Source organism: Peromyscus maniculatus, chromosome 4 (genome assembly GCF_049852395.1).
Source record: "Peromyscus maniculatus bairdii isolate BWxNUB_F1_BW_parent chromosome 4, HU_Pman_BW_mat_3.1, whole genome shotgun sequence".
In the NCBI taxonomy this organism is placed as follows: Eukaryota; Metazoa; Chordata; class Mammalia; order Rodentia; family Cricetidae; genus Peromyscus; species Peromyscus maniculatus.
In genome coordinates, this window is record NC_134855.1 from 10,274,794 (window position 1) to 10,300,029 (window position 25,236).

The window sequence follows — 25,236 nt, forward strand, 5'->3', positions numbered from 1 at the left end:
GGAACAGTGAGATCCAGTCTCAAAAGAAAAGGAGGAAGAGAAGGGGCTGGAGATGGCGTGGAGATTAAAAACGCTCTTTGCTCTGGCAGAAATGGCAGGCTCCATTCCCAGCCCCCCCATGGCTGCTCACTACTGACTTTAGCTCACTTTCAGGGGATCTGACAGCCTTTGCTGACCTCCCAGTGTGACAACAAACACACAAGTAGTACACAGACATTCATACACACAGAACACCCACACGTGTAAAGTAAAAATAAATACTTAAAACACACACACACACACACACACACACACAGTAATTGTTGTAGCCAAGGCCAGTAATCTCAGCACCTGGGAATGAGGCAGAAAGAACAGGGGTTCAAGGTCATCCTTGGATATATATATATCACAAATTTGAGGCCAGCAGCCTGGGCTACAAAATGCTTTCATACACACACACACACACACACACACACACACACACACACACACGGCGGGCAAGAAATTCTCAGCCAGTGGGAGGTTGGTACAACCACTCTGGAAAACTGCTGGGTCCACATAGCTGGATGAGCACAGTCCTAGCAACCAGGCCCGCTGCGTCTCTGACACAAGTGTCTGCACAGATGCCCTATATGCTTGAGAGTGCTCAGAGCACTAGGATTCATAATTGCACACCCAACCTCTAAGGAACTAAAGCTTTTGCAAGAAGATAAGAATAAAGTTTAGAAACAATGTTGAATGAAAGACAAACACAAATAATGATCAAGTGGGATCTCATTTGCATAAATTACAGAATCAGGCCCGGTTTGGAGGATCACATTTGTAATCCACCAGCTCAGGAAACTGAAACAAGATCGATGCAGCCATGGATTACAGAATGAGAGCTTGTCTCAAAAAAAACGGGGGTGGGGAATGGCAGGATGGCTCAGCAGATAAAAGCTGACCGCCACCAGACGGTTGTGGTGACGCCTTTAATCCCAGCACTCAAGAGGCAGAGGTAGGCAGATCTCTGTGAGTTCAAGGCCAGCCTGGTCTACTGAGCGAGATCCAGGACAGGCACCAAAACTACACAGAGAAACCTCTCAAAAAAAAAAAAATGGATGGAACAAAAGCTGACTGCCTGGGTTTGATCTGCAGGACCTACATCGTAGAGGAGACCACACCAAAAATGTAGCTCCTGTGCACATTCACATACACATGATAAATAAATAAATATAAAACAAGCCAAAATAAATGTAACTTCAAATTTTTAGAACTGGAGACATGGCTCAGCAGATAAGAGCACTGGTTGCAGCTGGGCAGTGGTGGCGCACACCTGTAATCCCAGCACTGGGGAGGCAGAGGCATACAGATCGCTGTGAGTTTGAGGCCAGCCTGGTCTACAGAGCAAGATCCAGGACAGCCAGGACTGTTACACAGAGAAACCCTGTCTCAAAAACCCAAAATAAAAATAAATAAATGTAAAGCTAGTCTATGTTATTAGAAATGCAGCGTGAAGGTCACCTTGCCTTGGTAGGACATGGGTCACTAAAAGAAGATATTAAGTATTCCTCTTTTGTAGCTCACTCCTAATTCTCTTTCACTTTTCCTTAATAAATCCATGTTCCTATAGCTCAAAATAATAAAGTAAAATATAGACATTAAAGGACTCTGGCAGTGCAGTCTTTGGATTGGGGCTTGTTTATTAATTTATCTTATGTGTCCTGTGTCTGTGTGTGTGCCACATGCATGCACTACCCAAGGGGCCCAAAAGAGGGCATCAGGTTCCCTGGAGCTGGAATTACAGGCAGTTGTAGGCTGCCCCATCCAGGTGCTGGGGACTTAACTCGGGTCCTCTGGAAGAGGAATGAGTGCTATGTAAGTGCCCCAGTTATCTCTCTCCCCACATTTCAACACTTGAAAAAAAATATTTTATCTTTTTTTAGAAAGTACATGTATTGCCGGGCGGTGGTGGTGCACGCCTTTAATCCCAGCACTTGGGAGGCAGAACCAGGCGGATCTCTGTGAGTTCAAGGCCATCCTGGGCTACCAAGTGAGTTCCAGGAAAGGCGCAAAGCTACACAGAGAAACCCTGTCTCAAAAAAACCAAAAAAAAAATAAGTACATGTATTTAGTAAGCTGCAAAGTAACAGCAGAATTTAGTTGTTTTGTTGTTGAGGTTGGGTCTCATGCTATTGCCCAGGCTATCCCTAAACTCTTTTTATGTTTATTTTATTTTTATTTGTTTGTTTATATGGGCACATGCGTGCCATAGCAATGCACATAGCGGTAAATAGTTGCCAGGCTGGGTGGTACCTCCCTAGGATGAGTTAGGGTCCAGGTTCCATGCCCAGTGCTGCCCCGGTGGGGTGGGGGTGGGGGGCTGAATTTGAGTACACAGTGGAAGAACAAAGGAGGAATAGGAGAATAGGAAAACAGGTCAAAAGTAAATAAATAGCCTGGTGTGACAGGGCATGCCTGAATGCCAGCACGCTGAGGCAAAGCCAAGCAGATCTCTGTGAGTTTGAAGCCATCATGGTATACATAGTGAGTTCTAGGACAGCCAGGGCTACATAGTGAGATCCTGTCTCAAAACATAAAAACAGCCAGGCAGTGGTGGCGAACTCCTTTAATCCCAGCACTCAGGAGGCAAAGGCAAGTGGATCTTTGTGAGTTCAAGGTCAGCCTGGTCTACAGACTGAGTTCGAGGAAAGACAAGGCTACACTGAGAAACCCTGTCTCGAAAAACAAAAAAAAACAAAACAATACAAAACAAAACAATCAAAACACAAAAACAAAAATAAAAACAACAATCCCTCCTCCCCCACCAAAAAAAAAAAATGTAGGGGCTGGAGAGATGGCCCAGTGTTTAAGAGAATTTGTGATTTCACACAGGATCTAGGTTTCTTTGTTTCTAGTACCCATAAGAGGGTTCACAACTGCCTATAACTTCAGAGGATCTGATGCTGTCTACTGACCTTGACGTCCTAGGACACTAGGCATGCACGTGGTGTACTTAGATACTTGAAGACTAACACACGCATGAAATAAAAACAAATAAATCTTTAAATATAAAAAACAACCAGGGCAGCTGTTGAGAAACCTTAGTTGGTACAAGTACTTGCCACCTGATCCTGAGCTCGATAGTGGTATAGGAGAGGACTGACTCCCAAAAGCTGTCCTCTGACCTCTATATGCACACCATGGCACATGCACACATGTGCACACAGAGGCATGCACACCATGGCACATGCACACATGTGCACACACAGGCATGCACACCATGGCACATGCACACATGTGCACACACAGGCATGCACACCATGGCACATGCACACATGTGCACACACAGGCATGCACACCATGGCACATGCACACATGTGCACACACAGGCATGCACACCTGGCACATGCACACATGCACACACACAAAGTAAATAAATATTTTAAATAATCATAAAGATATACTTTATTTATGTAATACAATTACTAAAATTAAATTAATTTAAAAATGTAATTTTAAAAAGAGGGGCTGCTAGTTGGCTTGGCAGGCAAAGCTGCACAATGACCTGAGTTAGGTCCCTGAAACTCGGTGAGATCTGACTCCAAAAATTGTCTTCTGTCTGCCACACAGGTGCCCATGCCCCCACCCAATAATAATAATAATAATAATAATAATAATATCAACAACAACAACAAAGATAATAATAAACAAAGCAGGGAACCAGAAATATATGAAGTGGAAAAAGCAAAAGACCAAAGTCACGCCCTCAGCTGTTTCCATTTCCTTCCTCTCCAGCTCCCAAATCTTACCTTCCTGGATTTCCAGTGGTTGTTACTAGGCAACAGAGACAACCAGATTCCTTCCACAACAGACGGCATGAGTTGATGGGATGCAAAGTTCATGGTCTCCCCTAACCCACTAACAGGTGGATGGTTCTGAGAAGGCCAGATGTTCTGTGCCCCTGAGCTTGGGTCTCCACGTCAAGGTGACTTGAATTCAGTCCCCTGACGTGGTGGAAGGAGAGAACCAATTCCCACAGTGGTGGTGCATACCTGTAATCCCAGCACTTGGGAGGCAGAGGCAGGCAGATCTCTGAGTTCAAGACCAGTCTGGTCTGTAGAGCGAGTTCCAGGACAGCCAGGGCTACACAGATAAGCCCTGTCTGGGGCAAGGGAGGGAGAGATACAATAGAAATGAAGCAAATAGATTACTAAAGGTTTTCAGCATGTTCTTTAGCTGTCTGTTGCCTCTTGTGGTACCTAAGTGTATCTTATGGAACCTGGCCTCATTCCCTGAAGAAAACAGCACCTCAGCTTGGTGCAATAGCTCCTGCATGGGTTCTCTGCTGGGAAGGGTGAGGTGGGAAGATTCTACAAGTTCAAGGACAGCCTAGACTGCATAGAGCTTGTCTCAAAAAATGAAAACAAGCCAACAAAAACAATACTCGGTGGTTAAGAGTGTACACTGCTCTTCTGAGGGAGCCAAATTCAATTACCAACAACCATGTCAGGTGGCTCACAACTAACCGCCTGTAGCCGCAGCACCAGGGCATCTGATGTTTCTGGCCTCCTTAAGCACCTGCACTCATGAGCAAATATCCCTCCACAGACACTTACACATAATTCAAAATATAAAGAAAAAAATTTTTAAAGTTTATTTACTATGTATATAGTGTTCTGCCTACATGCCAGAAGAGGGCACCAGATCTCATTACAGATGGTTGTGAGCCACCATGTGGTTGCTGGGAACTGAACTCAGGACCTCTGGAGGAGCAGCCAGTGCTCTTACCCTCTGAGCCATCTGTCCAGCCCTAAAATTTTTATTTTTAAATTAATTTATTTATTAAAAAGAGACCTTTGCTGGTCCAGAATTGAACTCACTATGTAGACCAGGCTGCCCTCAAAGATACACTTGTCCAGCCTTGAAAATCAGTCTTTAAAAACAAAACAGGCTGGGTGGTGGTGGCGCACACTTTTAATCCCAGCACTCATGAAGCAGAGGCAGGTGGATCTCTATGAATTTCAGGTCAGCCTGGTCTACAAAGTGAGTTCTTGGACAGCCAGAGCTACACAGAAAAACCATTTCTCAAAAAGCAAAGCAAAATAAAAACAGGACAAAACAAAGTGTATAAGTACATTTTACATCCTGAGCTGATAAACAATTTCTCATACATTGCAAAAATATTTTACCTAGGCTGCTACTGAATGCTTTTCTTTTCTTTTTTCTTTTTCAAGACAGGGTTTCTTTGTCCTGGAACTCACTCTGTAGACCAGGCTAGCCTCGAACTCAAAGAGATCTGCCTACCTCTGCCTCCCAAGTGCTAGGATTAAAGGCATGTGCCATCACTGTCAGGCCTCTTAGTCATCTTTAATTGAGGAGGACCCAGTAAAATGGCTTTTTGTACATAGTGAAGTTGCTCTCACAATTTTGATTCTTTTGATATATAAATACAACTTGCAGCTGGGCAGTGGTGGTGCACACCTTTAATTCCAGGCAGAAGCAGGCAGCTCTCTGAGTTTGAGGCCATACTGGTCTGCAGATCAAGTTCCAGAAAACAGTCAGGGCTACACAGAGAAGCCCATCTTGAATAGCCTAAATAAATGAATGAATGCAACTTGTTCGGCCCCTTTGGTGTCTCCCGTGAGTGTTACTGGTGTGTATGTGATTTCAGCTATGCCCCACTTGGCACTGGAGAACCAATCAGAGAGTTCATCCCTAGGGAAGACTAGGTCTCCTGCCCTCCGCACTCCTTAGTTGCTCATAGTTCTCTGTCCACGAGTGGAGCACCTTGAGATTGCTGCCTTCCATGTTAGCATGTCTATTGATATTGTATGTCTCCAGGCTTTGTTTGGGCAGCTGTATTGTTGTGCTCTCATGGGTAAAGCTTCCCTGTTACTTGCTGGTATCAAATGTATGTGCCACCATGCCCAGTAGGTATTTTTGGTCTCAAATGAGTTTTGCTTTTCCTCTTCCAAGAGTTATATCCTACAAAAATTCAGCTGGCTTTTCTTATTATACTGCATCCTTTTTTTGTTTTCATTTAAGGCATGTTCTCAGGTGGCACAGGTGACATAGGTCAGAAAACTTAATTGTATCTACACAACTGTTTAGGCAGCACATTTTCAACAGACCTGCTGCTGTAGTGAGAACAAATGAAATACCAGAAAAAAAGGATGTGTTTCCAGAGCGTTTGCCTACACAAGGCATGTTCACTACCAGCATGGGTGTAGTGCTCAGAGGACACCTTTGGGGGTTGGTTCTTTCCTTTTCCCATGTAGGGCCAGGGATCCAACTCCAGGAGTCAGGCTCTAGCCACTGAGCCATCTTCTCAGCTATGCTTTTTCTTTTATTAAAAAAAACTAGCCGGGCGGTGGTGGTGCACGCCTTTAATCCTAGCGCTCAGGAGGCAGAGGCAGGCGGATCTCTGAGTTCAAGGCCAGCCTGGTCTATAGAGTCAGTTCTAGGACAGGTTCCAAAGCTACACAGAGAAACCCTGTCTCGAAAAACCAAAAATTAAAACAAAAACACTTTATATTTCAAAATCAGATTTATTCATTTTTATATGTGAAAGTTTTACCTGAATGTATGTACGTCTGTGACCAGATATAGCGAGGTGCCCAAGGAGATCAGAAGAGAGCATTGGATCCCCTGGAACTAGAGTTTCAGATGGTTGTGAACCACCATGTGGGTAATCAAATCTGGGTCCTCTGCAAGAGCAACAGGTGCTTGCAATCACTGAGCCACCTTTCCAAGCCGCTACCATCACCCTTTTAAGAATCTGTTAACAGCCAGATGTGGTGGTGCATGCCTCAGCTCCCAGCACTTTATAGCAGAGCCAGGCATTTCAAAAACCAAAATAAATAAGTAAATAGATACACACCTCTCACAGGGCTTTTGTTGAGTGTGATTATCTTCTAACTCCCCTCTCCCCCAAGAAGGTTTCCCTATGTAGTCCTGGCCATCCTGAAACTCATTTTGTAGACCAGGCTGCCCTCAAACTCACAGAGATCTTCCTGCCTCTGTCTCCTGAGTGCTGGGATTAAAGGCGTGCGCCACCACTGACTGTCCTGACTTTTTAAATTTTTATTATTTTGACTTTGTATGTATGGATGTTTTGCTTGCCTGCATGTCTGCGCACCAGGTGCATGCCTAGTGCCTTCAGAGGCCAGAAGAGTGTGTGAGATCTCCCTGGAACTGAAATTACAGACAGTTGTTAGCTGAAATGTGGGTGCTAGAAACTGAACCTGGGACCCTGTGGAAGAGCAAGCAGCCAGTCTTAACCTTTGAGCCCTGGGTGTGACTTTTAGAAACCTTGGTGATGTTTGCATTTTTTTCTAGAGTTAAGAGGGCCTCACAAAGAGGTCTCCTTTAGGAAGGGATGTCTTAGAAGAACTTTTCTATTGCATTTTCCTCCCCTTCCCAGAGTTGCTAATCTAATCGGCCCTCCTGGCCTTGGCTGCTGAGGAGGTTCCTGTCCCTGGGTGGTGTACTGAGAACAAGACTTGGGCAAGCTTCCCAGGCTGAGGAAAGAGGAAATGGGCCCAGTGTACTAAATGAGCAGATTAAGGCCTAGAGGCTCAGGGCTTGGTTTTGGGGATCAGGCAGGCCACCTGCAAGATCTTACTGGGTGATTTAGGACAGTTACAGATCTGTCAGTGCAGTCAAGAGGCGCTGTAATAACAGCTGCCATGCAGATGTAGTTCATGGGTAGAGCATAGGGGTTGGTATGCAGGAAGTCCTGGGTTCCATCCCCAGCACTTCAAAAAAAAAAACAACAACAACAAAAAAAAAAAACCGAACCGACCAACAAGCAAGCAAGCAGTTGCTTCTGTAGGCCGAGGATTTAATAAGATAAACATTCATACCACTTTGGGCACTTTGCTTGACTCATTGTTGGTACTCATTAACTGGTAGTTGTGTTGAGGACTGACTGAGTCTGGGGCAATCTATCATTGAGCTCAACTTCATCCCCAGTGGTTGTTTTTGTCTCTAATTTCAGTTTAGCAAGCATTTCATTTATTTATTTATTTTTTTTATGTGAACTTTCTCATTTGGGCCTTCCACACATTCAGCCCCACTTTCGATCTGTGTATGAACATTTTTCATTAAGGGAGAAACTGAAAATGCTGCCGAATCAAGCGGCGAAAATGGTTCTGGAGTACTCGGTTCCTTCCGACCCAGCCTGGTCTCCGCACCAGCTCGGCCCAGCAGGCCGCAGCAGGCCCTCCTCGCCTCTGCGCGGGCCGCTCAGCGCCATCTTTGAACCTGGAACCCACGCCTCACTTCCTCACTTCTTTATACCTGGAAGAGCTGTTCCAGACCCAGACATGGCCTCTGGGAATAAGACAATCCAAAACCACAGCCTTTTTGTTGTGCTGGCTGATATGAATCTTCATATTTTCCTTCTCGGCCTTAAGGACGATGCTGTTACCAGTTCAAAAATGGCGCCGCCAGCCTCACTTCCTCTTGTCGAACTTCCGCTGAAGGAGGCAAAGCCGGCGGCGGTCACGTCTCAAGGCGCCGGCGCGAATGGGCGGGGCTGTCGCCATGGCAATGCGCGCGTCGCCCGGGCCTTTTCTGCGCGTTGGAAGCGCTGAAGTTGCAACGCTGGCTGCCGGCGGGGCTGGCGGCGCGGAGCGGCCCGGGAGGCCGGCTCCCCTGCAGGACGAGACCCTGGGCGTGGCGTCCGTGCTCTCGCAGTGGAGGGGCGTCCAGGGCATCCACGGGGAGACGGTGAGGGCGCGGGGCCCGCGCTGCGCGGCGCGGGCGGGAGGGCCTGGGCGCGGCGTTTTCATCTTCTAAAGCCAAAACTAACTCGAGGATGCTTTCACGTTAGACTTTCCCCAGTCTCCGAGGAGAAAAACAACAAAAAACAAGGACAACAAAACTCTCAGGATTCCACGTTTGTTGTTGTTCAATGACATTTATTTAATTTATGTGAATGCATGGGGCATGCATGTGACACAGTTCACCTCAGCGAGCCTGGGACTGACTGGTACACTGACCCCGAAGGATGCTCTCAACAGCTCTTGCTTGCTGGGGATTTAGAGTTTAGAAGATTCAAGGTTGGATCTCTTTTTCCTCTTAGAGCAAACAGAGTGTCATTAGTTGTCTTGTAGATAGAAGTTTAGAGCCCTGCTACACGAAGCGAGAAAGCCTGCACCGTGTGACTCCTTACTCCTGGAGGAGATTCTTGAACTTTTGGTTGTATTTTATTTACTGACTCTGGGAGAGTGTGTATGGGCATGTGTGTGCTTGTGGAAAGTCAGAAGACAGTAGGCGCCGGTTGTTTCTGTCTACCGTGTGGGTCCTGTGGATGACACTCAGGGGTCTAGGCTTGGCTGCCAGCACCCCTACCTGCCTTATTAGCTGTGAGGATGTTGCAATCACAGGACAAAGTGGCAGCTTTTTCTCTCGGTATCGGTGGTTTATGTGAACATTTTGGATTGTCAGAAAAGTGGGAAGCTACTCGTGGTGGCACACTTGTAATTCTAGCACTTGGAGAGGGGAAGCAGGGAATCACAGGTTTGCAGCCAACCCGGGCTCCGTGAGACCTTGTCTCAAAAACAATAAACAGGCTGGAGAGATGGCTCAGCAGTCGGGAGGCAGAGGCAGGTGGATCTCTGTGAGTTCCAGGCCAGCCTGGGCTGCCCTGGCTCGGGCTGGAGAGATGGCTCAGAGGTTAAGAGCACTGACTGTTCTTCCAGAGGTCCTGAGTTCAGTTCCTAGCAACTACATGGTGGCTCACAACCACCTGTAGTGAGACCTGGTGCCCTCTTCCGGCCTGCGGTCACATATGCTGTATACATAATAAATAAATAAATCTTTAAAAAAAAAAAAAAGAGTCCTGGCTGTTTTTCCAGAGGCCTGGGTTTGACACCTTCTTCTGGCTGCTGCAGGCACCAGGCACACGTGTGGTACACAAACATACATGCCAGGTAAAACGTCCACATGCATAAAAATAAGTAACAGCAACAAAAAGAAATGCTTTCTGTGCTTCCAGAAGACCTGACTTTGGTTTCCAGCACCCAGGTTGAGCTACTCACAACTGCCTGCATTACAGCTTCAGGGTGTAGCAGGCTTTCTTTCTTTTTTTTCTTTTTTCAAGACAGTGTTTCTCTGTGTAGCTTTGCGCCTTTCCTGGAACTCACTCTGTAGTCCAGGCTGGCCTCGAACTCACAGAGATTTACCTGCCTCTGCCTCCCGAGTGCTGGGATTAAAGACGTGTGCCACCACCGCCCAGCAGCAGGCTTTCTTTGGATTACCAGCCAGCTCCCAAATAAAGACATGGACATTTAATATTAGTTAGGGATGCTTGGCCTTATCTTATGCTTGTCTAACTAACTCTTTTTATTTTATTTTATTTTTTTTTCCAGACAGGATTTCTCTGTGTAGTCCTGGCTATCCTGGAACTCACAGAGATCCACCTGCCTCTGCCTCTGCCTCCCAAGTGCTGGGACTAAAGGCTGCCCACTGCCTGGCCCCATCGGCTCTTAAAACTTAAATTAACCTGTTTTCTTCATCTGTATTTTGCCTCTAGACTTTTTTTAAACCTTTTTTTCCATTCTGTATGTCCTACTCTGTGTCTGGCTGGCCCTGGGTATCTCTCTCTCTCTCCCTCCCCCTCTTGTGTACCCATGCATGTAATTTAGAAACTTACTTTTGGGGCTGGAGAGCTGACTCAGTGGTAAAGAGCACTGGCTGCTCTTCCAGAGGTCCCGGGCTCAATTCCCATCCTCCACACGGCTGCCCACAACCATTTGTAACTCCAGGATTAAAGAACTTTTAAAAACTTAATTTATTTCCGCATTTCCTTTTAATCAACTGTTAAGATGTCAGCCGGGTGGTGGTGGTGGTGGTGAATGCTTTTAGTAGGCGGGTCTCTGAGTTCGAGCCAGCCTGCTCTACAGAGTGAGTTCCAGGATAGCAGGACAGCCAGGGATACCCAGAGAAGCCCTGTCTGAAAACAAAACAAACACAAAAAGATGTTTCCTTCCTTCCTGTCAGGAAGCCTGTGTCAGTCCGTGCTCTAAGTATCTTTTAACTCTGGCAAATTCCTCTGGAGAAGTTGAACACAGGCATGTGGTGATCCGTGTCTGCATTTTCGCAGTGGACTAAAAAGAAAGCATTAATGTCCTTTCTCCATTTTTTTGTTCTTTAAATTTTTTGGGGGGGGGGGTTTTCGAGACAGGGTTTCTCTGTGTAGCTTTGTGCCTTTCCTAGAACATACTATGTAGCCCAGGCTGGCCTCGAACTCACAGAGATCTGCCTGGCTCTGCCTCCCGAGTGCTGGGATTAAAGGAGTGCGCTACCACTGCCCAGCTAAAACATTTTTTAATTTAATTTTTAATTATTTCATGTATATGGATGTTGTGTTTATATACCACATGAGACTGTAGTACCCATAGAGGCCAGAAGAGGGCATCAGGTACCTCTGGGCCTGGAGTTGCAGAGGATTGTGAGCTTTTGTGTGGTTTCAGAGAATTGAACCCAGGTCCTCTGGAAGAGCAGTCAGTGATCTGAATTGCTGAACTATTGTTCCTGCATCATCATCATCATTATTGAGACAGGGTCTCCCATATACACCTGGCTGGCTTTGCCATCACAGAGATCCACCTGCTGGTACTAAAGATGTGTGCCACCAAAACCAGCTTTTTTCTCAACATAGGCTAATCTGTTCAGAGCAGGAACGGTTCTGGACATTGGCTTGAGATTGGGTTGGGAGTGCATACTCTTCTTAGGGGCTGGGCCTTGTTCCCTTTGGCGTGTGTTAGAGTCCTTGTGGAAGGTACCATTGCTTCTATGAAAGCACAGTGTTACTCCCCTGGGGGCCTTTAGAATGCAGGTACCCGTGCAGTTGGAGCCACTGGGACGGGATGCCTGGAGAGTTGAATACACGTGCACGTTGCCTGCAGCCTGCTGTGACCCTGGACAGCAGGTGTGTGGTGTGACCTGGGAATCTGTCTTCGTGGATCGCAATGCTGAGCCATTAACAGTTAATAACTGCTTCGCTCAGCCTGCTGTCAACGCCTGCTGTCTTACCAGAGTGTGGGGTAGTAGCCAGATGTGGTAGTCTGGTTCCACGGGGGGTTGGGGGGTGGAGTCAGGTATTCAGGGCCAGCCTGAATTTTCGGTTAGCCTGGACTACATGAGCTCTGTTTCAAAAAATTGTAGCCGGACGGTGGTGGCACACGCCTTTAATCCTAATACTCAGGAGGCAGAGCCAGGCGGATCTTTGTGAGTTCGAGGTCAGCCTGGGCTACCAAATGAGTTCCAGGAAAGGCGCAAAGCTATACAGAGAAACCCTGTCTCGAAAAACCAAAAAAAAAAAAAAAAAAAAAAAAAAAAAAAATTTGTAAAAAAGAATAGTGGTAAAATATACATGTAAATCCATGCCTTTAATCCCAGCACACGGATCTCTGTGAGTTCAGGCCAGCCTGGTCTACAGAGTGAATTCCAGGACAGCCAGGGTTACACAGAGAGACTTATCTCATAAAACCAAACCAAACAAAAAAACCAAACCAAAACAAGGACAACAAGAAACGGTGTAATAAGTGGACTGAGAGGCTTGGCTCAGCAGTCAGGAGCACTTGCTGCTCTCAGTCAGGACCTCTGTCCACACAGCAGCTCAGCAGACCTCGACCCGAGCTCCAAGGCGACTGTTGCCTCCTGACTCCTGGACACTATGCACATACATGCATACAGGCAAAACACATATACACACACGTAAATAAACCTTTAAAAAACACATGTAACAGGGTTTTTGAGACTGGATCTTGGTATTTTTCCCAGGCTGTCCCAAACTCCTGGGTTAGCTAGCGACTCCATTATGATCTTTTATTTTCATTTCGTGTGTTTATTTTTACATTGTGTGTGTGTGTGTGTGTGTGTGTGTGTGTGTGTGTGTGTGTCCGGGGGGGGGGGGGGTCCTAGTGTAAACACCACAGCTCACGTGGAGGTCAAAGGACCGTGGCAGTCAGTTCTCTCCTTCCGTTATGTCGGTCCAGGCGGTCAGGCTCCGTGGCGAGCACCTTTACCTGTGGAGCCATTTTGCTGGCCGCCACCCTGCTCCTTTTGTTTGTTTCCTTGTTTTTTATTTTTCAAGACATCTTAGTCTGTGTAGACCAGGCTGGCGTCAAACTCAGACCTGCCTCTGCCTCCCGAGTGCTGGGATTAAAGGCGTGCACCACCTCCACCCGGTCCCACCCTGTTCTTTTAAAGTGTGCATTCAGTTCCATTTAGGTGCAGGCTAGCAGTTCCAGGCCTTTTTTCTCCTTAGTGGACACTGAGCTAGCTCCTTGAGGGAGGGAGGGGTGGAGGGGGAGAGAGGAAAGCGCCTTGTGTGCTGTCCTCGCTCCTACAGGATCCCAGGAAGTATGAGTGAGCAGTTTTTATCTTCCCATCCCATGGACTGTGGGGGGGACTTCTGCCGCCTGAGTGAGCTTCAGGGGTCTCCTCCCCTGGCAGGCTGGGGCTTGGCTTGTGTTTCATGGCACATGGCGACCCCTGCTGGAGCCTGTGCCCTTAAGTAAATCCGTGCCTCATCCTCTTGGTCCCACTGCCTTGTGCTGAGACAACAGGCATGCCACCTGCCTGGAACCCTCCTCTCTGCTTTGAGACATTGTTGCTCAAGCTGATCTCAAACTGGCCAGAATCCTCCTGCCTCCACCTCCTGAGTGCTGGCTGGGATGACAGGTGTGCGATGCTTTTTTTTTTTTTTTTTTTTTTTTTGGTTTTTCGAGACAGGGTTTCTCTGTGTAGCTTTGCACCTTTCCTGGAGCTCACTTGGTAGCCCAGGCTGGCCTCGAACTCACAGAGATCCGCCTGGCTCTGCCTCCCGAGTGCTGGGATTAAAGGCGTGCGCCACCAACGCCCGGCTCAGTGTGCGATGCTTTTGTTTCTCGACCCTCCTTAAGGCAGTGTGAAGAGACAGACTAACCAGAAGTCATAGCAGTTAGCACAGATCTGCTCCCAGCCTGGCCAAGGAAGGACCCCTCCTGGGGTCAGGTCTTTTGAGTAGCCCTGTGCTGAAGAAGCACTCAGGGCCGAGTTTCAGCCTAGGAAACTCGGGTCACCTGGTAGAATCCTTGTCTAGTATGCAGGAAGCTGGACATTTAATCCCCACCACTGAGTAAGCTGGGTGTGGGAACATACCTGTAACCCCAGGGAAAGCAGGAGGCTCCCAAGTTCAAGGTCATCTCCAGTTACAGGGTGAGTTTGAGCCCCTGGAAGTGGAGGAGGCTGCGTATACACATTACACACACACACACACACACACACACACACACACACACACACACACACACCAAGTTCCTGTGGGGGGGGGAGAGGCCAGATCTGACTGCTGGCTCAGCTGCCGAGTTCCCTTAGAGGTAGGTCTGTGTGTCCTTCACCCTGGATGAGTAGGTGCAAGCTTGCTATAATGCAGCCACTGCGAGTGTCCACCAAGTGTTCCCACGCGGCTCTTTGGTGGGCTCTTCTTACCATTGTCAAGACCAGGGGCTTAGATGTGCTCAGAAAAGAGGGTGAAGGGGCTGGGTGTGTGGCCCTGGGCTCCACCTCAGGACCACAAAAATAAGTATGCCAGGCAGCAGTGGCACACGCCTTTATTCTCAGGCAGAGAGCCGGGCGGATCTCTGTGAGTTCAAGCCCAGCCTGGTCTAAATGACAAAGCAAGTTCCAGGAGAGCCAGGACTGTTACAAAGAGAAACCCTGTCTGGAAAAAAAAAAGAGAGAGACAGGGTTTCTCTGTGTAGCCCTGACTGTCCTGGGACTCACTTTGTAGCCCAGGCTGGCCTCAAATTCGCAGAGATCTGCCTGCCTCTGCCTTCCCAGTGCTGAGATTAAAGGTGTGTGCCACCACTGCCCAGCACAAACAAAAAATTTTAAAGAAAGTCTCGTGCTTCCCAGGCTGGTTTATAGTTGCCGTGTAGCCAAGGATGAACTCGAGAACCCCCTGCCTCCGCGTGCCACATGGTAGGATTGCAGGTGTGAGTCATCGTTTTAGGGTTTTTATTGCTGTGAAGAGACACTAGGGCCTCAGGAACTCTCATGAAGACATTTAATTGAGGTGGTGGCTCACAGCTTCAGAGGCTTAGCATGGCAGAGAGCATGGTGGCTGGGAATTTGGCTGTGGAATTCTACATCTGATACAAAGGCAGCAGGAAGTGAACTGTCTCACAGGGTGTGGACTGAGCAGATATGAGGCTGCAAAGCCCACCCCCCACAGTGACGCACTTCCTCCAACAAGGCCACACCTCCCAGTAGGGCCCCTCCCTCTGGGGGCCATTTTCTCTCAAACCTCCATTGTCTTTGTGTTGGTTTAGATGGCATCTTTTTTTTAGACAGGGTAGCCCTGGATGTCCTGGAGCTTGCTACGCAGACCAGGTTGGCCTGGAACTCACAGAGCTCTTTCTGCCTCTGCCTCAGCTTCTGTCTCCTGCATCCTGGAATTACGGGGTTGCACCACCACACCAGGCTGACCAGATGTTTTCAGCTGGAAGCTTTGGCTTTGTCCACCTGTGTTGATGTCATTGACTTTCCCATCTTGCTCTAGGGCTAGCATCGCTTGGCTTGCCCGTGGTCAGGCTGTCGGAGGCCATGGAGGAGCTGTGCCCTCATGGTCTGCCCTGAGCTGCTGTCCAGGCAAGGTGCGAGGCTGTTTCCCTGAACCATCAGGACATTTACTCTGTCAAGCCAACTTCCAGGACTGATAACTAGTGATAGTCGAGCCAGCCCCGAGTTCTTTAGAGCAGTGGTTCTCAGCCTTCCTAACGCTGTGACCCTATAATAGTTCTCATGTTGTGCTGACCCCCAACCGTAACATTATTTTCATTGCTACTTCGTAATTTTTTTTTTTTTAAGATTTATTTATTACACATACAGTGTTCTGTCTACATGCCAGAAGAGGGCATCAGATCCCACTATAGATGGTTATGAGCCACCATGTGGTTGCTGGGAATTGAACCCCGGTCCTCTGGAAGAACAGCCAGTGCTCTAACCTCTGAGCCATCTCTCCAGCCCTCATAACTGTAATTTTGCTGCTGTAATGAATCGCAATGTGAATATCTGACATGCATCCCCAAAGGGGTTGTCACCATAGTGTTAGGACCACTGTTAGGACACCTGTCCCCCGCCCCTGTGCTGGTCAACCTTGACTATAAGTAGCAGACACCAACCCAAACCAGCTCATGGCAGACTCCTTGTAGTGTGTCTCAAGACCTCCCCATGGAACATGCAGCTGATTCTGAGAGGCAGAAACTGGAATCCACCATCATTATCATTTTGTGGCCATGTGTGTGCAAGCTTATGCACATGTGTGGAGGCCAGAGGAGCCTTCCAAGCTCTGAGATCACAGGTGGGAGCTGCCAGGGTTGCTTGGCTCCAGTCTGCCTGAGGCTTTGCTTGGCCTCCCTGGACTGGTTCCAGCAGCCTCCACACGGGCTCCTGATTTTCCCTTACACTTGAGTCTGAAGGGGCTGGCAAGGCCTTCTCCGTGTCCCGTGGGGCTGGCTGTCGAGCTGACCCCCTCAGGCCTCTGCCAGAGCCAAGCACCTTTGTACTGGAGCCTTCTGTTTTGATTTGTGTTCCCCATTTATGTGCCTGGGACCAAGGATCCTGCCTGTGGTCTTCCCTGTTGTCTGGCTGGTAGGAGCAGGTCAGGGCGTGTGTTTACATCTACTCCACAAACACCGGTGAAGTGCTGGACATGTGGAAATGGTAGGGGGCCCTGTGCTGGAGGGACGCCCTGTTTGCCACCTGGGAGTTTGGGGCAGGTGTGAAGTTGATAAAACAGACAGCTGGCTGCCAGGGACAGCTGCCTGTCCCTGTCCCATGTCGCTGGGGAAGGCACTGCACCAGGTCCCAGGGCCTTGTGGTCCTGGAGGGGTTCGTGTGCAGAGCTTTGGTGGGGGGCAGTGATCTGGGCCTCACTCCCAAGAGCCTCTTGGTAAAGACAAGGAGATAAAGGTGGCCACACCCTTGGTCTGATGCCTCTCTCCATGTCCAGTGTAGTAGGGATGGGGCCTGTGCAAAGGTCGCGGGAGGGTCACAGGAGTAGCCGTGGCCTCGCCCACTGACTTGTCGTGATGCCTGTCTGAAAGAAAGGGACCAGCTCCAGTTAGTTTTGTTGTTTTGTTAACTTGACAAGGCAGGGTCATCTGCAAGGAGGGGCCTCGGGTGCTGGGATGCCTGCATCACACTGGTCTGTAGGCGTGTCTGGGGGGCATTTTCTTGATTCAAGATTGTTGTGGGAGGGCCCACCGTGGGTGGCGCACTCTCACAGGTGGTCCTGGCTTGTAGAAGATAAGGGGCTGGATTCTTCTGTGGCCCCTGCTTAAGCTCCTGTCTGCAGGTTCCTACCTTAAGTTCCTGTCTTGACTTCCTTTGATGGTTGTGGTAGTTTCAATGTAATTGGCCCCGTAGTCCCATAATCCCACAGGGAGTGGCACTATTGGAGGTGTGGCTTAGTTGGAGTGGGCGTGGCCACTGTGTCACTGTGGGATTGGGCTTCCAGGTTTCATATACCCAGGACGCCACCCAGTGTCAGTTTAGTTGACTTCCTGTTGTAAGATGTAGCACTCTGAGCTCCAGCACCCCTCTGCCTGCACGCCTCCATGCTCCCTGCCATGGTGATAATTGACTGAACCTCTGAAACTGTAAGCCAGCCCCTCAACTGAACGTGTTCTTTAAGAGTTGCCGTGGCCCTGGTGTCTCTTTACAGCAATAGAAGCCCTGACTAAAACAGTGATGGAGTCTTAACTGTAAATAAACCCTTTTCTCCTCAAGTTGGTTTGTCAGTGTAGCAACAGAGAACAGCCTAGGCAGTAGACCAGGTGGATTTGAACTCACAGATCGGTCTGCCTCAGCCTCCCCAGTGCTGGGATTAAAGAGTGTGCCACCACATACAGCATGCAGTATGTGCTCTCAACCACTGAGCCATCTCTCTAGGAAACACCCCTCCCCCAACTGGTTTTTAAAAGTAATTTTGTGTGTGCTTGTGCCGATATTCGTGCAAGTCTGAGGACAACTTTCAGGAGTCGGTTCTCTTTCCACCATGTGGGTTCTGGGAATCGAACCCAGGTCACTGAACTTGGCAGCAAGTGCCTTTACCCGTGGAGTCATTTCACTGGCCCCGACCCTGGTTTTCATCTCCTTTCAGAAAGGTTGCCAGACAGCCAGCATTGCCACAGCAGAGGCGTCTGCCCAGGCCCAGACACACGCGGATGCCCAGGTGCAGACAGAGGCCCCTGAGCCAGCGGCCGTGGTGCCCGTTTCCCAGCACGACGCTCTCAGGCTCGCAGCCTTTCTCCGCAGGGTGGAGGTCATGGTCATCCGGGAGCTGAACAGCAACTGGCAGAGTCACGCCTTCGATGGCTATGAGGTGAACTGGACAGAGCCGCAGCAGACGGTAAGGCTGCCCTGGGTGGTGCCGTCCCGAGGCCCCAAGGCCTCTTTAGATCTTTGCTTTGCTCCACCCAGGGACAGTACAGCCAGTACACCAGGTCCGGGGGTGTGGGGCTGCCTCACCCTGGGAGGAGGAGGTGGCCCCTCAGGGGAAGCCTGTGACCATAATGAAAGCAAGTGGCTGAAGAGGTGTGGGGTTTGCCCCAGGGCAGCCTGCCACTAGCCTGGTACCACCCTAGTGAGCTGCTGTGGTCTCTCCTCAGTCAACTGGATTCCTGTTATCTTCTCTTCATAGATAAGGCCTGGAGAGGCTGAGTGCCTTGCCTGGGGCTGCACGGTCTGAATTAGCTGAGCTGGAACCTGACCCCTGGACTGTGTGCTAAAGGCACCAGCACGTCTTGACGTTGCTGCTTTCCAGGCACAGCTGAAGCGTCAAGTGTGACTAAACGATGGGGTTGGTCTCCTTGTTTTATGGTGGCCTCAGGTTACCTCACTTCTCCCAGCTCTGTTCTCAGTGTGACAATTGAGAGATTTGGGGTTTTCAAGTTTTTTTTTTTTTTTTTCCCAGAGCTGAGGACCGAACCCAGGGCCTTGTGCTTGCTAGGCAAGTGCTCCACCTCTGAGCTAAATCCCCAACCCCTCAAGGTTTTGAAAACAGGGTTTCTTTGTATAACAGCCCTGGCTGTCCTGGAACTCGCTCTGTAGACCAGGCTGGCCTCGAACTCACAGGGATCCACCTGCCTCTGCCTCTGGAGAGTTGGGACTAAAGGTGTGCGCCACCACCACCACCGCCACCGCCCAGCCTTGTTTTGTTTCTTGCTCAGAGTCCAGGCTGCCACTCCTCCCGTGAGTGTGACAGTCACCCACGTGGGCCACCTGGCTATAGAGTGTGCTTTTTTTTTTTTTTAAGATTTATTTTTATGTATATAGTGCTCTGTCTGCCTGTTTGCCAGAAGAGGGGACCAGATGTCATTACAGACGGTTGTGAGCCACCAGGTGGGTGCTGGGAATTGAACTCTCTGGAAGAGCAACCAGTGCTCTTAATCACTGAGCCATCTCTCCAGCCCAGATGTCTGTCTGTCTGTCTGTGTATCTGCTTCCATGTCTCTATCTGCCTGTGGGTATGTGCATGTGAGAGTATGGTGCCCATGGAGGTTAGAAACGGTATCATCTTTTAGAGTCGGAGTTACAGGCTGTTGTAGGTTGCCTGATGTGGGTGCTGGGAATTGAACTCAGGTCCTCTGGAAGAGTAGTACATATGCTTAATCTTTAGCCATGGTTTACTTTTTTTTTTTCCTTTTGAGATAGGGTTTCACTGTGTAGCCCTGGCTGGCCTAGAGCTCATTATGGGGACCATGCTGATCTCAAACTTGCAGAGATTCCCGACTTCTGCCTCCAGAGACGTGCATCACCATGACGTTACACTTTTAGAACTGAAAGTGCCCAGGTGGCAGTGCATATAGGCTCATGATTTTCCCCAGGTAAAGGAGTTCAGGGCAGCAGGTCCCAGGTCAAGGAGCCGCATGTGACAGACCATGCGCTCCTCAGGAGTCTCCTGCCTTGGCCTTGTCCCTAACCATTTTCTTGAAGGCATCTCTGCAGTGGTAACTTTGGTAGGGTGCAGACTTCAACCTCTTCATCGGCAGCCACGTGACAGGCTCATCTGCACTCACTGGCTTGCGTCCTTGGCTCGCCAGGCTGGCTACCTTGACGATGTCCAGGTCTCTGGAGGCTGTGCCTTGCTTTACTCTCATTTTTCTTTGTGTTTTGGTTTACTTATTTATTTTTGACAGCTTAAGCAGAAGTTATTTAGCAAAGCAAATGTTCCAAAGACATATTGGAGTGGGCTGCCCCAAGGCAGAGTGTCTTTTTTATTTCAAAAACAAAGAACAGCAGGATCTCACTATGTAGCTCTGGCTAGTCTGGAATTCTCCATGCAGACCAGGCTGGCCTTGAACTCAGAGATTCACCTACCTATACAGCCCAGGCTGACCTCAAAGTCTTGGCACTCCACCTTCCTCAGCCTCCACATGCCTCATCACACTAGTGGGCCCGAACTCCTTGGGTCTCTGTCATGAGTGGGACTGCTGCTGTGTGGCCTTTGGGGGTCCATCAGCATTCCCACAGCCGTGTTCATCAGTGGCAGTGGACATGTGTTCCTGAAGGCTTTTCTGCAGGACTGGGCTCTTGCCTTGGGCCAATCGTGAGACTGGGAGGTGTGGAGCTTTACACCTGAGTTTTGGTTCTCAGCTACTAAGCACCCCCCACTCCAATCCTCCCCCCGCGCCGCAGGCCCCCCCCCACATCTGTTGGGACTGCGACCATCTCTTTTGCTGTCCCACCTGCTGGGAAAAAGACTCCAAATCAAGACTGCAAGATTTTGGGAGACAGGGTGTGGAGCCAGACATGTTGGCCCCCATCTGTAATCCTAGCACCATGAGACTGAAGCAGGAGTGCCGTGAGTGTGAGGCTAGCCTGGGTTATCTGTTGAGACTCCTCGGCTAGCCTTGCTGAGGTGTGGAGGCCGCTGGAGTTTAATGTCGTCCTGTGTGCACGTCCTGTGTGCAGCTGCTGCCTGCCACCGAGACCCTGGCTTGCAGCCTGCGTCCGCTGCCCTTCTCAGGCACCTTCCAAGGCTCTGGAAGTGCCTACACTACACGGATGGCAGGTGAAGGCCATGTTCTGTCTTTGGGGGTGGGGGCGATGTGGAGACAGGGTCTTGTTAGGAAGCCAGCCTGGTACTCACTCTAGTTCAAGCCGGCCTAGAACTCATGCAGTCCTCCTGCCTCAGCCTCCCAAGTGCTGGGATTATGATGATGAGCCCCATGCCTAGAGTAGTCTCCATCATCCTTTGGGAGCTGTAGGCCTCAGTCTGCCCAGGCTTGGGTGTGATTTTCCTATGCTGCCTTGAGGCTACCTACTAGAGCAGTGGTTCTCAATCTTCATAACAATGTGACCCTTTAATACAGTTCCTCATGGTGTGGTGATCCCAACCATAAAATTAGTCTCCTCGCTACTTCATAACGGTCGATATGAATTGTAATGTAAATATTTGTGCTTCCCAATGGTCTTATGTCATTTGACCCCCAAGGGGCCGTGACCCACAGGTTGAGAACCACTTACTACATGGTTTCAGTGCTTAGGGCTAGGATTGTCCTGTCTCTGTAGGTGTCCTGTCTTCACACCCTGGTCTACCCCCCAGCCCAAGGGCAGGGTCTGCATGTGACCGGCATTTCCTGGAACTCCACAGGCTCTGTGCTGGCCTGTGCTTACGGTCGGTGAGTGACAGCTGGGGTGTTTGGGAAATAATGGAGATCCCAAGACTTGTTCGGGCCTCTGTTTCATTAGCTTCAGTGTAAAGGATTAGGTAAAGAGCAAGGGAGGGCTGAGAGCCCAAGGCCCACCTCCCTACCCGGCAGTGAGTCCTGAGCTCATGTTGGCCTCCAGCCATTACTCTGGTGTCTCTTGCTGGATGCTCTGTGGTCCCACCAATGCATAGATACACACTTGGGGTCTGAGAACCCTTTTCCCTACATAGGGTCTCACTATGTAGCTTAGGATGGCATTGGTCTCTTTGACTCAGCGCTGGAATTACAAGTGTCCTCTGCTTACAGTGGGCTACTGACCGCCCAGCTCCAAGGCAGAGTCCGCATGGGACTAGCTTTTTCTGTAACACCCGGGGCGTACAGACAGGGCACCTGCAGTGACATCATGCCTGGCTTGGGAACTTTTCAGTGCCACAGAGGAACCTGTGAATACACCCATAGCACAGTCTGGGTGTGAAGGGGGCACAGGCTAATTTTTGCAGGGGTTAGCGGGGCAGAGATGGAGGAAGTGCTGGGAGCCCTGGAGGTCACTCTGGCATGTCCTCATGCAGGCTGGACGATGGGGACTGGAGCACGCTCAAGTCTTATGTGTGTACCTGGAACCTGGACCGCCAGGGCCTGAACCCCCAGCAGCCATCAGCAGTGGTGGAGGTGTCCAGCGCTGTCATGTGCCTGGCCTTCCACCCCACGCAGCCCTCACACATTGCAGGTAAGTGCCTAGCCTTCCCAGCCTGCTCTTCCCAAGGTTCTGCTTCCCACCCAGGAAGCTTTTGGCTGGCCTGTCAGCTGCTGGCCAGGGCAGGCCACTTGGTGGGAGTCAGTGAGGTTGCCCTGGCCCTCTGGCCTGTCTGTAGCTGGGGGATAATCTGCCCGTGTGGACCAGTGAGGGGGCGGAGCTTAGAGGAAGGAGTCATTTGGAAGGGGCCGAGTCTGGCTGTTGAAGCAGCAGGATGAGAAAGAGCTGGATAAAGAGGTGTGCTACTCAGTGCTGACAGCAGATGTGCCTGCTGGAGGGGTGGGGTGCTGGGCATGGGCCTCAGCTTTCTGTGGGGAATGGTCCCCAAGGTGCAGCAAGGAGGGACTGAGTTTGAGCCCCAGGAACTAGGGTCCCCCCCCCCCCCCAGGAAATCCTCAGCAGAGGCCTTTGTCCTCACTACGTGGCATGGAGGGGTTGCTGGCTGTGGCTGAGCCGATGCCCAGACCCTGCTCACCCTCACAGGGGGGCTGTATAGCGGTGAAGTGCTGGTGTGGGACACGAGCCGACCCGAGGACCCACTGCTTTGGCGCACAGGTCTGACTGACGACACCCACACAGACCCTGTGTATCAGGTCAGGAGGCTGATGGGGGAGCAGGAGGTCACTTCCACACCCTTGGAGGGGGTGATGGCATCAGCTGCTTCGGGGAGTTGGTGGTTGGACAGCTGCCTGGGCATTCTTGAGTACCGGTCTGAGCCAGCTCTCCCACGGGTTGCTCTCTAGGGCACAGGGCTTTTCTCCAGCCTCCTTCCTACACAGTGGCCTGCGCCAGCCTTCCTGGGTGCTGGCATAGTGGCCTGGAGGGAGGACTTCAGAAGCCTGGGCCGCCCCTGGCTCTGGGGGGCAGCGGGGGAGGCTGACACTGCGAATGCTCCCCTCTCCCCTGCCCCATGCTTTGTGATCTCAGGTGTTATGGCTGCCTGAACCCCGGCACAGCCACCGCTTCCAGGTGCTGAGTGCGGCCACTGATGGGAGGGTGCTGCTCTGGAGGGCCAGCGGGGCGGGCCAGCTGCGGCTCTCCAAGGGCTTTGCTCTGGCCGTGCAGCAGCTGCCGAGGAGCACCAAACTGAAGAAGGTGAGGACGTGGGCCCGAGGCCAGAGGGCTGTGGGCACCTGTCTGTGCTCTCCCCTCTGCCCTCTGGCTGTTGATGGTCACTGCCGTTTTTCCACAGCCACCCCGTGGCGAGACTGAGGTGGGGGTGACATCAGTGGCCTTCTCCAGCTTCGACTCCAGCCTTTTCGTTCTGGGCACAGAAGGTGGCTTCCCCCTCAAGTGTTCCCTGGCGGCAGAGGCAGCGGCTCTCACTCGGACGGCCAGCTCTGTGCCCCTCAGGGCCCCCGTGCAGTTCACGTTCTTTCCTCACGGTGGCCCCGTGTACTCTGTGAGCTGTTCCCCCTTCCACAGGTAGGGCAGCCTGGGCTCACCACTCAGCACAGGGCAGGCTACCCTGCCCCAGGGTTTTCAGCACCAGCACTCTGGTTCTTTGGACTTGGATGGTGGTGGGCCCGGGGCCCATCCCCCTCCTTAACGACTCATCTCAGAGGTGGAGTTGGCCAGGGAACGTTCCCCAGGCAGACAGCCCAGGAGGTGCTTCTCTCTGCACGGTCTAGGAATCTCTTCCTGAGTGCCGGGACCGACGGCCACGTCCACCTGTACTCCATGCTGCAGGCCCAGCCTCTCACCTCCCTGCAGCTCTCTCACAAGTACCTGTTTGCCGTGCGCTGGTCCCCTGTGCGGCCCTTGGTGTTCGCTGCCGCTTCTGGGGAAGGTAGGCGAGAGCCACGCGGCCTGTCTTACTTAAGTCATGTGATGAGGATGATGGCTTTTACCCAGGCCACTGGCGCCCACCACAGGGCACACGGGAAAAGCGCGTGCCACAGCCTCGCCCAGCTTGGCCTCGAGTTTCTGAACCTTTCTCCCTGCAGGGGATGTACAACTGTTTGACCTCCAGAAAAGCTCCCAGAAGCCCACAGTTTCCATAACACAAACCCAAGATGGAAGTCCCGTCTACTGTCTGGAGTTCAACAGCCAGCAGACTCAGCTCCTGGCTGCTGGTGATGCCAAGGGCATGGTAAAGGTGTGGCAGCTGAGCACAGCCTTCACAGAACAAGGGCCCAGGGAAACGGAGGACCTGGACCAACTGGAAGCAGAAGTCGCTACCTGAGGGCCACAAGGAGCGGCAGGGTGGGGGTGCCCCTCCGGGAAGGCTGTGTGCTGAGCTGGATAAAGAGGAACAAAGGCTTTTAGGGGAGAATGGAGTCCTTTATTTGTCTTTTACATGAAAACAGAATCTGGGAAGGGAGGAAAGAGAACAAGATGAGCCAGCTGCTTTGATTTTAAGTGGGAATGAGGGCAGCTGGCTCAAACGGTTTGGGTCCCACAGCAACCTGGTGATTGTGATTGGACTGTAAGCAGTTTACTGAAGCACCGTTTTCTACGAAGTCTTACCCCAAGCTAAGCAGGCCTATGGCTACACTGGAAAGTAACACTGTCTGGGTATTAGGAAGTGACATGCAGCGGGGGACACAAGGCAAGCAGTGTGGGTCAGGCTCACCTACGGGAGCCACGGATCAATTCACAAAGAGGGAGCGGGTGAACTCGACGTAGTCGAAGGCAGTGGGGAGTTCACGGCCTTTGCCATCCACATAGGGCTTCATGTGGGAGACGCAATAGTCGGCTTGTTCCCGGGTCAGGTTCTGGAGGAACAGCGGTGCAGTCAGCTAACCATGACAACACGTGCCCACAGGGAAGGTGCTGTTGAGCCAGGCCAGCTCTGCCAGCAGACAG

At 50.6% G+C, this 25,236-nt stretch overlaps 2 protein-coding genes across 9 annotated transcripts in view; one reads left to right on the forward strand and one right to left on the reverse strand.

Annotated features, from left to right (window-relative positions):
- Positions 1 to 8,486: 8,486 nt before the first annotated feature.
- Dync2i2 (dynein 2 intermediate chain 2) lies at positions 8,487 to 24,703 on the forward strand. Its single transcript, XM_006983385.4, has 9 exons — positions 8,487 to 8,694; positions 18,122 to 18,370; positions 21,535 to 21,644; positions 22,244 to 22,401; positions 22,912 to 23,021; positions 23,356 to 23,523; positions 23,621 to 23,853; positions 24,060 to 24,217; positions 24,375 to 24,703. The coding sequence occupies exons 1-9, from the start codon at positions 8,491 to 8,493 to the stop codon at positions 24,611 to 24,613; spliced, it is 1,629 nt and encodes a 542-aa protein (XP_006983447.2). The 5' UTR covers positions 8,487 to 8,490; the 3' UTR covers positions 24,614 to 24,703.
- Positions 24,691 to 25,236, reverse strand: part of Sptan1 (spectrin alpha, non-erythrocytic 1) — a 70,877-nt gene continuing 70,331 nt past the window's right edge. For all 8 annotated transcript variants that reach the window (XM_076569026.1, XM_076569021.1, XM_076569024.1 and 5 more), the window contains one exon: positions 24,691 to 25,145. In XM_076569026.1, the coding sequence (XP_076425141.1) occupies positions 25,020 to 25,145 (126 nt within the window). In that variant the 3' untranslated portion in view covers positions 24,691 to 25,019. The remainder of the gene's footprint in view (positions 25,146 to 25,236) is intronic.